Source organism: Phascolarctos cinereus, unplaced genomic scaffold, assembly GCF_003287225.1.
Source record: "Phascolarctos cinereus isolate Bilbo 61053 unplaced genomic scaffold, phaCin_HiC Scaffold_726;HRSCAF=1367, whole genome shotgun sequence".
NCBI classification, from domain to species: Eukaryota; Metazoa; Chordata; class Mammalia; order Diprotodontia; family Phascolarctidae; genus Phascolarctos; species Phascolarctos cinereus.
In genome coordinates this window covers 232391173-232404878 of record NW_027556098.1, presented here as the reverse complement: position 1 = coordinate 232404878, position 13706 = coordinate 232391173, and the positions used below count along the sequence as shown (strand labels likewise).

Here is a 13706-nt window from a genome sequence, read left to right as displayed (position 1 = left end):
GGGGGAGTGACCCAGCTCAGGTCTATTTGGGGCTTGTACAATGGACTTATGTTGATATCATTTAGTTCCTCCAAGGACCTTCACAAACTCTGACCTGACAAAATAAGTCTTATATGGACAGGTAAGTGGCACAGTGGATAGAGAGGCTGGGCCTGGAATCAATCAAGACTTTAGTTCAAATGCAGCCTCAGACACTCACTAGCTGTGTGACTCTGGGCAAATCACTTAACCTGTTTGCCTCAGTTTCCTCAACTGCAAAATGGAGATAATAATAGTACCTATCTCCCAAGGTTATCGCGATAATCAAATGAGATAATAATTGTAAAGCACTTAGCACAAATTCCTGGCACACAGTAAGTTCTATATAAATGTTAGCTGGTATTAATATTTTTAGATGTTGGTGGTTAAGTCTTCCTTACCACACTCCTGCGAAGTGTATAGTGGAAATTACATAGACACTGAAGTAAGAAGCTGTTTACTCATGTCCAACTCTTTGTGACCCCATTTGGGGTTTTCTTGGCAAAGATACTGGAATGGTTTCATTCTCCAGGTCATTTTCCAGATGAGTAAACTGAGGCAAAAGGTGCTAAGTGACATGCCTAAGGTCACACAGCTAGTAAATATGTGAGGCCAGATTTGAACTCAGGTCTTCCTAGGCCCAGGGCTCTATCCACTGCATCACCTAGCTACCCTAATGAGAACATCTTCTGACGTTCTTACATTTGTCATCAATTCAATAAGCATTTTTAAGGACCTACTATTTGCCAAGGGGGAGGAACTAAAGAAGGCTTCTCAAGCTTATTACAAGGAAGACCTATAGTAACTCTGCTCTCCTTCCTTGTTAAAAGCACTGCGATCTCCACGAACCAATGGCAAGAGGCCTGAACAGGAGGTCTGCAAGATATTGCTGTCAACTTGAATGAAATGAGCCTCTACTGCTCCATTTCCCTGCTCCCCTCTATAACTATTGGCTATAATTTCTGGGTCTGTTCAAATGTTTTGTTCTGGATTTAGAGGTTTTTTTTTCTTGTATCCGTAAAATGAAAATGTGCTAACACCATCTGGAATATTAAAAGGAGAAAAACATAGGCTCTGGATACAAAGAACAGCCTTTCAATTCTGACAACTCATTCAGATCTCTCAAATAGAACCACTGAATTTCTAAACTGTGCGGGTCTTCAGAGGTCTTCTGGTGCAACCCAAACCTGATTAGGAATCTCTCTTGTAACAAAGAGAGGAATGGTGATTGGTCATCAAGTGCCCAGCCACTTTAGCGATTGTAATATAATCCATTCAACTTTTGGACCACTCCAAGTGAGAGCCAGTATATCCTTCTATCAAATGGAAATCTGCCTTTCGGCAATTTCCACCCATTGTTTCTGGTCCAGCTCTCTGGAGCAAAACAAGCCGACTCCCTCTTCTGCACCACAGCCCTTCAAACATTTTAAGACAGCAATTATTCTTATTTGCCATGTCACACATTCCTCAATCTTTTCCCAGTACACAGAGTTGCACAGGTCCTGCCTAAGCAACATAGCCTTTATTTCCACTTCCGATCATACTTCCTTTTCTCTGTTCACTGACTGCCTTTTTAGCGTGGTGCGGTGGATTCAGTGCAGTCCGAAAGACTTTTCCACATTGATTGTCATTAAATGTACTTGAAGAAAGGCAATCCAGAGCAGTGAGTTATATTTCTGATCATCATTAAGATTATTACTTTTTCATTGCTTTTACTTTCTTCTAGCCCTAGTCCTGGTGCCTGTGCTCATTTGCATGTTTACTTTAGGACTTAAATCTAAGGCGTCATTTTTAGTTTTGTTCCATAGAATCCCAGGATTCTAGGAGGCCTTTCTAGGAGTTCCTGGAAAGAAGGGATGAGGATCATGTAAACATATTTAATATAGTGTACATACCAGCATCACTCCAAAATTCACCTAGGATTTTAAGTTTGTGAGGAATGGCATACAAAACAAATCTATAAAGACTTCTGCCAAGAGGTTGGCTATCGGTTGGAATTATATCCACATTTGAGAAATCTCTCACATGTTCACCCAATTGCTGACCTTTCCTCACTCTCTATAGACCTATTCATTATGCAAAGAACAAAAGGCCACATGGCTCCTTCTAAATCTTTTTTGTTTAATTTTAGGGGTGGAAAGGGGTTTTTTGCAGAATTTAACCTAATGACATTCAAATTTATGAATTTAAATGTGACATTTTATGTTTGTGGATTTAAATTTATGAAACCCTGTCTCCACTTCCATTTGTAAGCATAAACAAATGCAAATTGTTTTCAAAAAATGCACACAACCAAAATGCTTGTTTAGTATATTGTTTATTTCTGAGACACTTGATATACTTTATTATTGTATTTATTGTGTTGTTTCCCAAAGCATTTCCATACCATGATCCTGTCAGTTAGATTGTACAAGTGTGTTTATCCCCATTTTGTAGATAAGGAAACAGAGTCTCAGGTTAAGTAACTTGCTCTTCTGTGGTCACCGAACTAGTAAAGGGCAAAGCCTTTGATTCTGTGCACAGTACTCTTTCCACTACCCCATGCTGTATAAACTTTACAGACCTTATTTCACCTTCTCACAGATATCATCAGTACATCCCTAAAGGATGAGGGTAGAGTAGACTTATACCACCACCCCTTGTAATAGGGCACAACTAGTACCATAAAGTGAGGAATCCAGTTTCATGAAGTGAGGAATCCTAATTCATGTCTCTAGCCATTAGATTGTATGACCTTATGTCCCAGCCTTTAGAATTAGTTATAACTTCATACCTAGGCAGCTAGGTGGTACAATGGGTAGAGTGCCAGGCTTGGACTTAGGAAGATTCATTTTTGTGAGTTCAAATCTAGCCTCAGACACTTACTAGCTCTGTGACCATGGGCAAGTCACTTAACCCTGTTTGCCTCAGTTTCCTCATCTGTAAAATGAGTTGGAGAAGGAAATGGCAAACCACTCCAATATCTTTGCCAAGAAAACACCAAATGGGGTCACAAAGAGTTGGACACAAATGAACAACAATGATGATGCTTCCCTTTAGAGAGTATGTATATGACTGGTCTAGAAATCAAATCCACCTCCCTCATTTACTAGTTGTATGCTAGTGGCACATCCAGGCTATATCTGGAATCAAGGAAAACTTGAGTTCAAATTTAGCCTCAGACACTTATTAGCTTGTGTGATTCTGATTAAGACATTTATCGTCTTTCTGCCTTGGTTTCCTCATTGGTAAAAATGGGGATAATAGCACCTTCCTCACAGGGTGATCAGGATCAAATGAGATAATATTTGTAAAGTGTTTTGCAATTCTTAAAACATGATAGAAATGCTAGCTGTTGTTATTGTTTTGCCTTGAAGAACTCATCTAAATTCTCTGGTCCTCATCTATTAAATAAAATAAAATGAACATGAATCAGATTTTGAGTAAAATAATACCTGATCTATCAACTCAATAGCTTGTTTGTGCTTGACAGGAGCAGCTAGGCACAGTGGAAAGAACACTAATTCTAGAGTCAGAATTCTAGAGTCACCACTTCTGTGACCTTGGGCAGGTCATTTAACCTCCATGAGTTTTTCACCCCTGTAAAATGAAAGGACCCCAAAGTTTCCTCTAGATCTACAACCCTAAACAGCTACTTTGAAACTAAATGTGTTATATAATTGATATTATATTGCTTGACTTCTCATTGGGTGGGGAGAGAATTCAGAACTCAAAAAAAATTTTTTAAAAGAATGTTAAAAATAAACAATTTTTTTTTAAGAAAGAAAGAGTATTAGATAAATTCTATGCATACATAGGGTTGTGGGTGGATTCAAGGTTAAAGTTGTGCCCATTTTCCAAGTTGCCAGAAAGGTCATCGAGGCCTGTAAGATGGAATTGGCAGAAGGCTCTCAAGAAAAAGCTTTCTGTTGTTTTATAGATGAGGGGTCTATCAGGGGAGTATTTTTGAGTTTCACTGACTCTGTCTGGATGTTTTGTCGTAAGCACTTTGCTTAACAGTGTGTGGAAATTGAAGTGCCAGTGATAGACTTTGAAGTTAACATCCTGTAAAGACTAAAAGGAAGAAATAGCTGTCTGGTACTATCATGCAAATGTGGGCTCGAAAGGGAAGAACTGCACTGGTCTCCGCGCCTCAAAATCGGCTTTCACAACCAAAACCAGAAAGACTTTTATTCTTTTTGATTTTCTCTTTTGAACAGGCTAGTTATAACCAGAGAGGCTGCATGGCAGAGTAGATGGAGGCCTGGCTTTGGAGGGAGGAAAACCTGAGTTCAAGTGCTACCCCCCCAACAAAGTAGCCTCTTGGGGCCTCCAGGCAATTAAGACCATTCACTACAAAAGGGTTGCTGAGCTGTATCTCTGGAGGGAGGTGCCTTACTGGGAATTCTCGACATGGATGAAATCATGGGTCCCAACCTCACTCCCACAAAACACGGCCAAACGGGGTTAGGTCAATAGTTCGTATTTTTCTAACACTTTGAGGCTTACAAAAGGCCTTTTCTCCCCCAAAACCCTGTGAGTTGGAGGATTTTTCTGTTGTTGATTTTGTTTTGTTTCTTCCTAGGCCTAGATTTCTTTATTGGAGGGTGCTATCCATGAGAAAACTCCCTCTCTCACAGCAGATTCTGAAGCTGGCTTGCAGCTTAGTTTTTCAGTTGCCAGGAGCACTGCGGGATTCAGCAATGCACCCTGGTTACGCAGACAGCATGTATCAGAATTAGATTTGGACCTAGGTCTTCCTAACTCTGAGACTGCCTTTCAGAGTCTGTAACCATAAATCTTAAAGCTCTCTATTAATGTGTTTAAGACTATTAAGCCTCAAATGCAGGCATACTCTGATTTTTAAAAACATTTCTATTGATTTTCTTTGAAACATCAACTCTATTGCCCCCTGTCATAGAGGGCTGAATGGCATCCATTTAGTTCTGACCGTGAACTCCTTTTTCATGTAGAGTCAAAAGTATATCTCTGCTTTATAAACTTAGCCGCCAAAATCAAGATTGTCTTACCTTAAGCCTAGGCAAGGAAGGAAAAAAAACCCTTCAATTGCCAATAATGCTGTTATTCTGCAAGGGGTAATAATGAAAAATTCAGAGCTCCCCCAAGTTTAGATGCCAAATACCAGCTGAAAAACACATCTTGCCTACACACACACACACACACACACACACACACATACACTCATCCTTTTTCTCTGTGAGTTATGTGTTCATAAATTCTCTGTACTTATTGTTAGGTCAACCTTTAATGAATAGATCTTCTCTGGCCTCTGCTCCATTCTGCCAACACATTTGTAGGTCATTTTAATTTATGTTCTTTTAAAAAATTTTTAATCTGTTTTTTTGACTTTTATTGTTTTTTTTTATTAAATATTTTTTTCTCCCTCCACCCCCACTTCCACTGAAAAAAGTGGGAAGAAAAAGACCCTTGTAACAAATGTGCATAGTCAAGCAAAACAAATTCGCACATCGGCCACGTCCAAAACCTCATGTCTCATCCTCCATCTTGAATCTATCATCTCTGTGTCAGGAGGTTGGTAGCATGTTTCACCATTTGTCCTCCGGAATTTTGGTTGATCATTACATTGACCAGGGTTCTTAAGCCTTTCAAAATAATGTTTTTCTTTAAACATTGTTATTAATGTAAAATTTTTTCTCCTAGTTCTGCTCACTTCATTCTGTATCAGATCATACAAGTTTTCTAAGGTTTCTCTGGACCTATCCCTTTTGTTGTTTACTACTTCATAATAGTTTTCTTAATTTATATTCAATTTAGTTCTAGCCTGAGCTTCTTCTTGAACTCCACCAAGCATTTCCAAGATGGAGATGAGGTGGGAAATAGCACAGGGAACACTGAAGCCTGCTATGCCACTTCCAATGGAGATCTGGCATTAAAAATCCTTCAGCTTAGCAAACCTGCCCAGGGTTATTAAACTATTTTCCTAACTGAAGCTATTTCCACTTCCTTCTGACACCCAATGATTTTTTTTTCTTTTTTCCAAACTCTATTAGGTCACATTGTTGTCTTGACAGAGGCACAAGGAAACTGACTCAGCCTCCTGGCTATTACAGTGAGCAAGCTCCGCACTAGATAAGGGGTAGAATAGTGTTATAATAACATTTCCTTAGCTACTTAACTATCCCTACCAGTTTACAGGTTTCCCAAGTAACACTGGGGCTTAACAAATGGAAAACAGTTATTATGATGACATTAAACAATGTGTGCTTCCAACTTGTGTTTTTTCCCCTTCTTTCCTTCTTTGTCTTTCCAACTCTCAGCTCTCACCTCCTTTCCCCTTTTCCAACTCCACAATTAAATATGATATTACCTGTGGTCCTTTTTCTTTTTCATGTTGCACCACCCTCCCCTCTGGCTAACTGCCCAGATTTCAGTTACATAAGTGTGATTTGGGGTTTGTTTGTTTTAAAAATAATTTTGTTAACCTCAAGTTGGACCTTGGCAGTCTGGTGATAGGGAGTCAGCCTCAGAATCAGGAAGACCTGGGATCTAGTATGGATATTGGCTGTGAGACCCTGGCCAAGTTACTTAACCTCTTAGGCAATTTTCTAAGGCTGGGGTAGATATTCTACTTTGCAGAAAGGAGTTTTCATACCTGGATCTCCTTAAACTGATGAGGTCACAGATCTGGACCAAGAAAATAAAGTTGGACCATAAGCTTCTGATGGATAACCTTTCAAATTGTCTCCCTGTTTATAACTCCTTGAACCCAGTATAAAGTTAATTCAAAAGGGATTTCTGATGGCAGAGACATCATTCAGCCTAGCCACTGAGTGAACCAGAGCAGGTGACTTCTTAAAGTTACTCCAAGTCTCTGGTATTACATTACTATTCTGATAATACTTGATTCCACTGGAATAATGAAAATGCTGGTCTTGATTTTTTTCCCCTTAAGGAAGCCAAAAGGACCTAGAAATTCACAGTCTTTCCCTCAGTTGCATTAAAACTATTCTGCTCACATTCAACAAGGACTTGTCCTTTGGGCTTCATTTGTTAAGAATGGGAGGAAACTAATTTTTTTCTGAGTGGAGTTCCCAGGATAGAAAACTCTGCATGCCAAGAACCAAAAACAAAAACATTCACCAGGAGATAGGATACCCATATGTTTGCAATGACTTTGAATGGCCCAAAATACACCAGACAACTTCTCATGGTTTGGTTCCAAAGCAGTTTAATACTGAGAGCCAAAAAGAATAGTTTTTCTCCCCTTCTTCTTTGACTTGGAATTCTACAGTAAAGGTTACCATAGAAATTTCCTGAAACTTAGAGAATGCCTTACTTTCTGGGAGATGAAGATGCCCTTAGGGACCATTAATATTTTATTTATGATGCTTAGAGTCCTACAACTGAAAGGAACCTGGAGAGCTGAGCACTGACCCAAGTTCTCTAGGCTGTAAGAAGAAAGGGTTAGACTAAGTAACATTTAAGGCTCCTTCCAAAGCCAGTGATCATAGAACTAGTTAGGAAGATCTTAACAGCCATCTAGTAAAACCTCTTCTTTTTTACAAATGAGGAAACTGAGGCCATTGGGGTTAAGTGACTTGTCCAAAGTGACATAGGAAATAAGTATCCAAAGATGGGATTTGAATCCATTTCACTTGACCCCAGGTCTGGAGCTCTTTCTACCATACCACATTGCCTCTTAATAAATAGCTCTTTTAAATAGAGAAAATTTCACCTAAATTTGAAGTGTTCTCAAAGTGTGCTGCAGGAAGTACTGGGGGTCCCTGGGACCCTTTCAGGAGGTCCAGGAGGTCAAAACTGTTTTCATAATAATACTAAGATATTTTAATTTCTAATGTGATAAGTATCAATGGATATAAACCCACAAAAATAAAAAGCTTTTTGAGGGAATCCTCCAATATTTATTTATTTTTTTATGTTTGTTTTTACTCCAAATTATTTATACTCCAAAAGAGTATAAAGGGATCCTAAGACCAAAAAGTTAGAGAACTGCTGATTTGTCCTAAATTTGTTACTATCACTCAAGCTCATTTCCTCTAGTTCTTTATTCAAGATGGCCACCAACCTTCTTATGGTTATTTTCTTTACGCTTAAGTTATTAAATTATCCTTTGACTTCCTCTTCATTAACTACATAACCTAGGCTATCTTAACCTTTCTTCAAAGATCCTCACCATTCTGGTTTTTCTTCTCAGAATGCTTTTCTGATTTCACATCCCTTTTCAAAGATAACGACTCACAGCCACAAAGTTACTACAATCATGTTTTTTAATGCTGCAAGTGACTCATTTCTGGCATGACTGGTCATCTGTGTCTTTAAGAAAAGTAGCATGGAGGTGGAGGTCATGGGGAAGACCCACACTTATCTAGCCCTTGTGAGAGGTATGGGCTAAAGAAGTTACTGAGAATGCAGGCAAGCTCAACAGAGCTAGCTCATGTAACCTGATAGCTTTCTACTGTTTTAACATCTTATGATCAAAAAAGTTTCCTTCCAAGACCAAAGCATAGAAAATCTCAGTACTGATCATTTTCTCATTTCATTTTTCTTCTTGTTCCTACCTTACAGATCAGCCACAAATTTCCAGCTGCAGTCCAGGTGGCTCATCGGAAGCCAAGACCTGGCCTGGAAAAGACTGTCCCACCGAAGAGGATCTATATTATTCAACAGCCTCGAAAATGCTGAGCTGTGAAGTAAAATACAGATGTCTCTCTGACAGCAAAGCTCACAGGTATCTCACCTAAAAGAAAAAAGAACAAAATTTTCCACAAATTTAACCATACATGTTTGGTAAAGAAAGTGTTTTTTGGGAACTTCCCTTTTGACTTCGGACAACCAAGTATTTGTGAATGTAAATCCAGTGCTTTTCTGTGTTTTTTGGCTTATGTCATAATTTTGTACTCTAATAAAACCTTTTCCCACTGTTATCTTGTAATACATGATTATGTCATTTTTGCAACAACAATTATGAAAAAAAAACCCTCTTCCATGTCCAACTTCATCTTCTAAGGCAGGATGTTCTCTTCCTAACATTCTTTTTCACAGATTGAAGGACTACACAGAAATTGATAGAAAGAAGTTAAAAGGAAGAGTAGATTATGCTTTCCAAAGTGTAAAATGTTCCACAAATATACGAAGTATTATCATTATTACAGCCATCCTCAATTGCTCAAGTTAATGAGGTAGATTTTTCCAGTTTCCCAAACAAATATGTCATTCAAGTTTCCTCAGGAAAGGTCTGGAGTGAGGTTAACTATAGACTTTTTTTTCTTCGCCTTCAAATCATGCAAGGACTTGAGGAGAATTATAGTGGCATCAGCTAATTTGCTCAGGACCCATAGAAAATTTATTACTCTGGCATTATAGGTTCCATGATGCTGAAGTTTGCTGTAGAATGTGAGTTATCAGCTCACATTATCTGTGCCAAAGATGGTGTAAAGCTTTATTTGAACCTCTTCTCCCTTCAGTTGCTGTCAGCTTTGAGTCTACATGGCCGGCATAGACTCCTTTCCATACTTGTGAGTTAGTAGCCAGAAATCAAGGGCAATGCAGCAAGTTGGAAAGAGCAGTGATTTGGATTTGGAAGATCTGGGTTCAAAACTACTCCTGCCAGCTACTATATGACCTTGAGCAAGACACTTAACCTCTCTAGGCCTCAGTTTCTTCGTCTATACAATGAGAAGGTTGTACCAGAGGCCATTTAGGCTCCTTTCCAACTCAAACATCTATCATCAGGTCACAATCAGATGCTTATCCTGCCCCCTTATTCAGGGGTAAGTGGGCAACCACGGATGAGTATTCATATTCATCCCTTACACACTCTGCACACTCAAAATATAGAGATAGAAAGCCCACTCCTAAAAGGGGGAAGATTTATAACACGATGTCCAATGTTTCTTAATTCCTGGAAGCCCAAGGACCTGACCAAGAGTGAATAGGTATGTGCCTCCATCTTCTCTCATATATCTTACATGTGTTCATGTGTGTGTTCTCAAATAATATTCTCTAGGAAGAGAATAAATCTGGACAATAGGGAAATCTAGAATGAGTGATGAGGGTTTTTTTTGTTTGTTTCATTTTATTTTGGGGGGGGCTAGGCAATGGGGTTAAGTGACTTGCCCAGGGTCATACAGCTAGTAAGTGTTATGTATCTGAGGCTAAATTTGAACTCAGGTCCTCCTGAATCCAAGACCAGTGCTCTACCCACTGCGCCACCTAGCTGCCCCATGAGTGACGTTTTTACAAAACATTTTAAAATACATTTTAAATGACCTAAAGTTTGGTTTTCCATGGCAAGTCAGGATTTGTTCCAATACAAGTTGGTGGTGTGCTGGAGTTGGAGTCTGGAAGATTTGGGTTCAAAGCCTGCTTTGGATACTTGCTATCTATTTTGTCATTCAGTTCTTTTTCAGTTGTGTCTGACACTTCATGACCCCATTTGGGGTTTTCTTGGCAAAGATACTGGAATGGTTTGCCATTTCCTTCTCCAGCTTATTTTATAGATGAGGAAACTGAGGCAAACAGGATTAAGTGACTTGCCAGGCATCCCACACCTAGTAAGGGTCTGAGGCCAGATTTTAACTCAGAGAGATGAATCTTCCTGACTCCAGGCCCAGCACGCTATCCACCACAACACCTACCTATTTATTGTGTATCAAACACAGTTCTGGGAACCTTCTTTACAATGGAGAATAGAAGTCTTTCACGTACTTTTAAAATTCGAGACTCTGTCTCAAGTAGAAAAGGCATAGCAAAAAAGGTGGGAGGAGGGGAAAAGGTGCTTCTTTCTGTCAGAATCCTGGAAATATCAATGGAGCCAAGGACAAGAAGGAAGAATCAGAGAAAGGGAGAACTAGATGTGGAAACATGGAGACGTTCAGTAAAGGCTTAGAGTTAGTGCAGGCATCACTAGGGAAGGCAGCCAATAAGCAGCTAGTTTAGAAACATTGGCAACCTTATGGCACAGAAAGTCAAGTCAATAAGCATTTATTAAGCACCTACTATGTCAGGCACTATGCTAAATTCTGGGGATACAAAGAAAGGCAAAAGACAAGTCCCTGCTCTTCAGGGAGCTCACCGTCTAATGGGAGAGACAACACTCGAACAAATAAATCAAACGTGTTATATACAGAACACATAGGAGATAACAAAGGGAAGACCCTAGTTGTAAAAGGAACAGGAAAAGTATCTTATAGAAAATGGGGTTTTAAGGGCAGCTAGGTGGTGCAGTGGATAGAGCACCGGCCCTGAAGTCAGGAGGACCTGAGTTCAAATCTGGTCTCAGACCAAACACTTGACACTTACTAGCTGTGTGACCCTGGGCAAGTCACTTAATCCCAATTGCCTAAAAAAAAAAAGAAAAGAAAATGGGGTTTTAGCTGGGACTTGAAGGAAAGCAAGGAGGGTAAGAGATGAAGACAGAGAAAGGGCATTCCAAAAATGAGGACCAGCCAGTGCAGATGTACTATGAAGGAAGAATGTCTATGCTCTGGCAAATGTGAACTAGTTTTCTCCAGGTACACATAAAGACCAGACACACACACACACACACACACACACACACACACACACACAGATAGGTGGCACAGTGGATAGAGTGCTAGATTTAAAGTTAGGAAAACTCCTCCGAGTTCAAACCTGGCCTCAGATGCTTACTAGCTGTGTGACCCTGGGCAAGTCACTTAACCCTGTTTGCCTCAGTTTCCTCATCTGTAAAATAAGCTGGAGAAGGAAATGGCAAACCACTCCTGTATCTTAGCCAAGAAAACCCCAAATGGGGTCACAAAGAGTTGGACACAACTGAACAATAAATATTTATCAAAACAAACAAAAAATGCTGCATGAAGAGTATTCCCTTTCTAAGACTTCCTTTCTAGTTGTTGTTGTTGTTATTACAGCTAATAGGTATCTGAGTGCGCATTTGAACTCAGGTCTTCCTGATTCCAGGCCCAGCACTCTATCTACTGTACCATCTAGTGCAGAAATAGTCAGTACCATGGCTAGGATCAACACTGATGCTGAAGAAAAGCAGGGGAAGGGGCAGCTAGGTGGCGCAGTGAATAGAGCACCGGCCCTGAAGTCAGAGGACCTGAGTTCAAATCCGGCCTCAAACCAAACACTTGCCATGTACTAGCTGTGTGACCTTGGGCAAATCACTTAACCCTGATTGCCAAGAAAGAAAGAAAGAAAGAAAGAAAGAAAGAAAGAAAGAAAGAAAGAAAGAAAGAAAGAAAGAAAGAAAGAAAGAAAGAAAGAAAGGAAGGAAAGAAGGAAAGAAGGAAGGAAAGAAAGAAGGAAAGAAGGAAAGAAAGAAAGAAAGAGAAGCAGGGGAGCTGCCACAACCAGTTACATTGGGCTGTCCTTGTGACAATGTATGGGGTGGCATTCTTGTAGATGTCTCAGGAAAAGAAACGGTTGTTATCAATGCTCAAAGTTCTAACTAGGCTGACTGACTTTTGCTCATTAGGCAGTCCACTAGGTAGATAAGGCCTAGATGAGTTTCAGGGACAAGGGTCCTTATTTTTGTTTGTTTGCATTGTTTTACAACACTAGCAAACTGGCATTGCTTAAGCCCAACCCCAAGAGTGAACCTATGAGGGAAATGGAGAATGGCAAAGAAGGGGGGAAAGGGTGGAAGGAAGGGCACTGCCAACCTAATCTGGCAGAGCCAAGAGATTTTAATTTCCGCAGTACTTTCCATAATCTTTGGTCTTTGTTGTTCTCTATCACTCTGTTAATGTGTGTGTGTGTGTGTGTGCATGTGTGTGTGTACAGATACATACATATGTGTGTATGTATATATGTATATATATTCATACATGCATATTCATACATTCACATGAAGGTTTTTGTTATTTAGGATTTTTGTCATTTCAAGTACCAATCTTCCACCACAATCCTATAAGCATGTGAATGTAAATGAATTTCTATTCTTTGCTAGAAAATATTTACATACACATTAATGTATATTGGTAAATGGAGACCTTTGGTTTTCCTAACTTTAGAATCCTGGTGAAATTCTCCCCTCCCTTCCCCCACACTCTAGGACACCATTCAGTTGAAGAATTCAAGGGGAAAGCACTAATTCCTTAAAGCAAAGATGCTACTGTTTTTCCCAGAGAAGCAAGTTCCAAGGCTTTTCCCCTTGGCTCAGCTCAATCAAAAGATATGGAGTAAAAAACTCCTTGGAATACTTTGTTAGCTTCCACTTACCTATGCTGATTTACTATTTTGCCTTACATCCCTAAATTATGGAGAGCCCTCCTTGCTTCCAAAATTGTGATTGTGTTCTTTGTAGCATCCTAGTTCTCATAAATAAAATTTTTGAAGCTTAAAAAGAGATAATAAAGGCGAGCCCCTTGAATATACTCTTGCCATCACACTTAGCTAGTCACTGGCCTAAAATGTGAGTGGTATAAAGAAGGGAAGCTTGTAAGTCATCTTGGGGGATGGGTTCTGAGACTGTACTCACCATTCCCCCTACTCCACCCTACCCTCCCACCACCACTGTGGTACTAACACAAGGTGGGGTTTTGTGCCAATATCTTCCCCTCATCTCCCCATTCCTACCCCATTAGGGAATCTGAAACAATAGGCTCCTGCACTGCTCACATTGCCAGTGGAAATCCATCTCTGTTCTCCTGAAATTCTTCTAAGAAACCTGAGGGTCACCATCCCTCTTTCTTCCCAACTAGCACCTTGGTGAACTA

The 13706-nt window shown here is 39.8% G+C and overlaps 1 protein-coding gene across 1 annotated transcript in view; it reads left to right on the top strand.

Moving 5' to 3' along the window:
• Positions 1–8924, top strand: part of DAPL1 (death associated protein like 1) — a 34464-nt gene extending 25540 nt beyond the window's left edge. The window contains exon 4 of the mRNA XM_021004920.2: positions 8566–8924. Coding sequence (XP_020860579.1) covers positions 8566–8682 — 117 coding nt within the window. The 3' untranslated portion in view covers positions 8683–8924. The remainder of the gene's footprint in view (positions 1–8565) is intronic.
• Positions 8925–13706: the final 4782 nt, after the last annotated feature.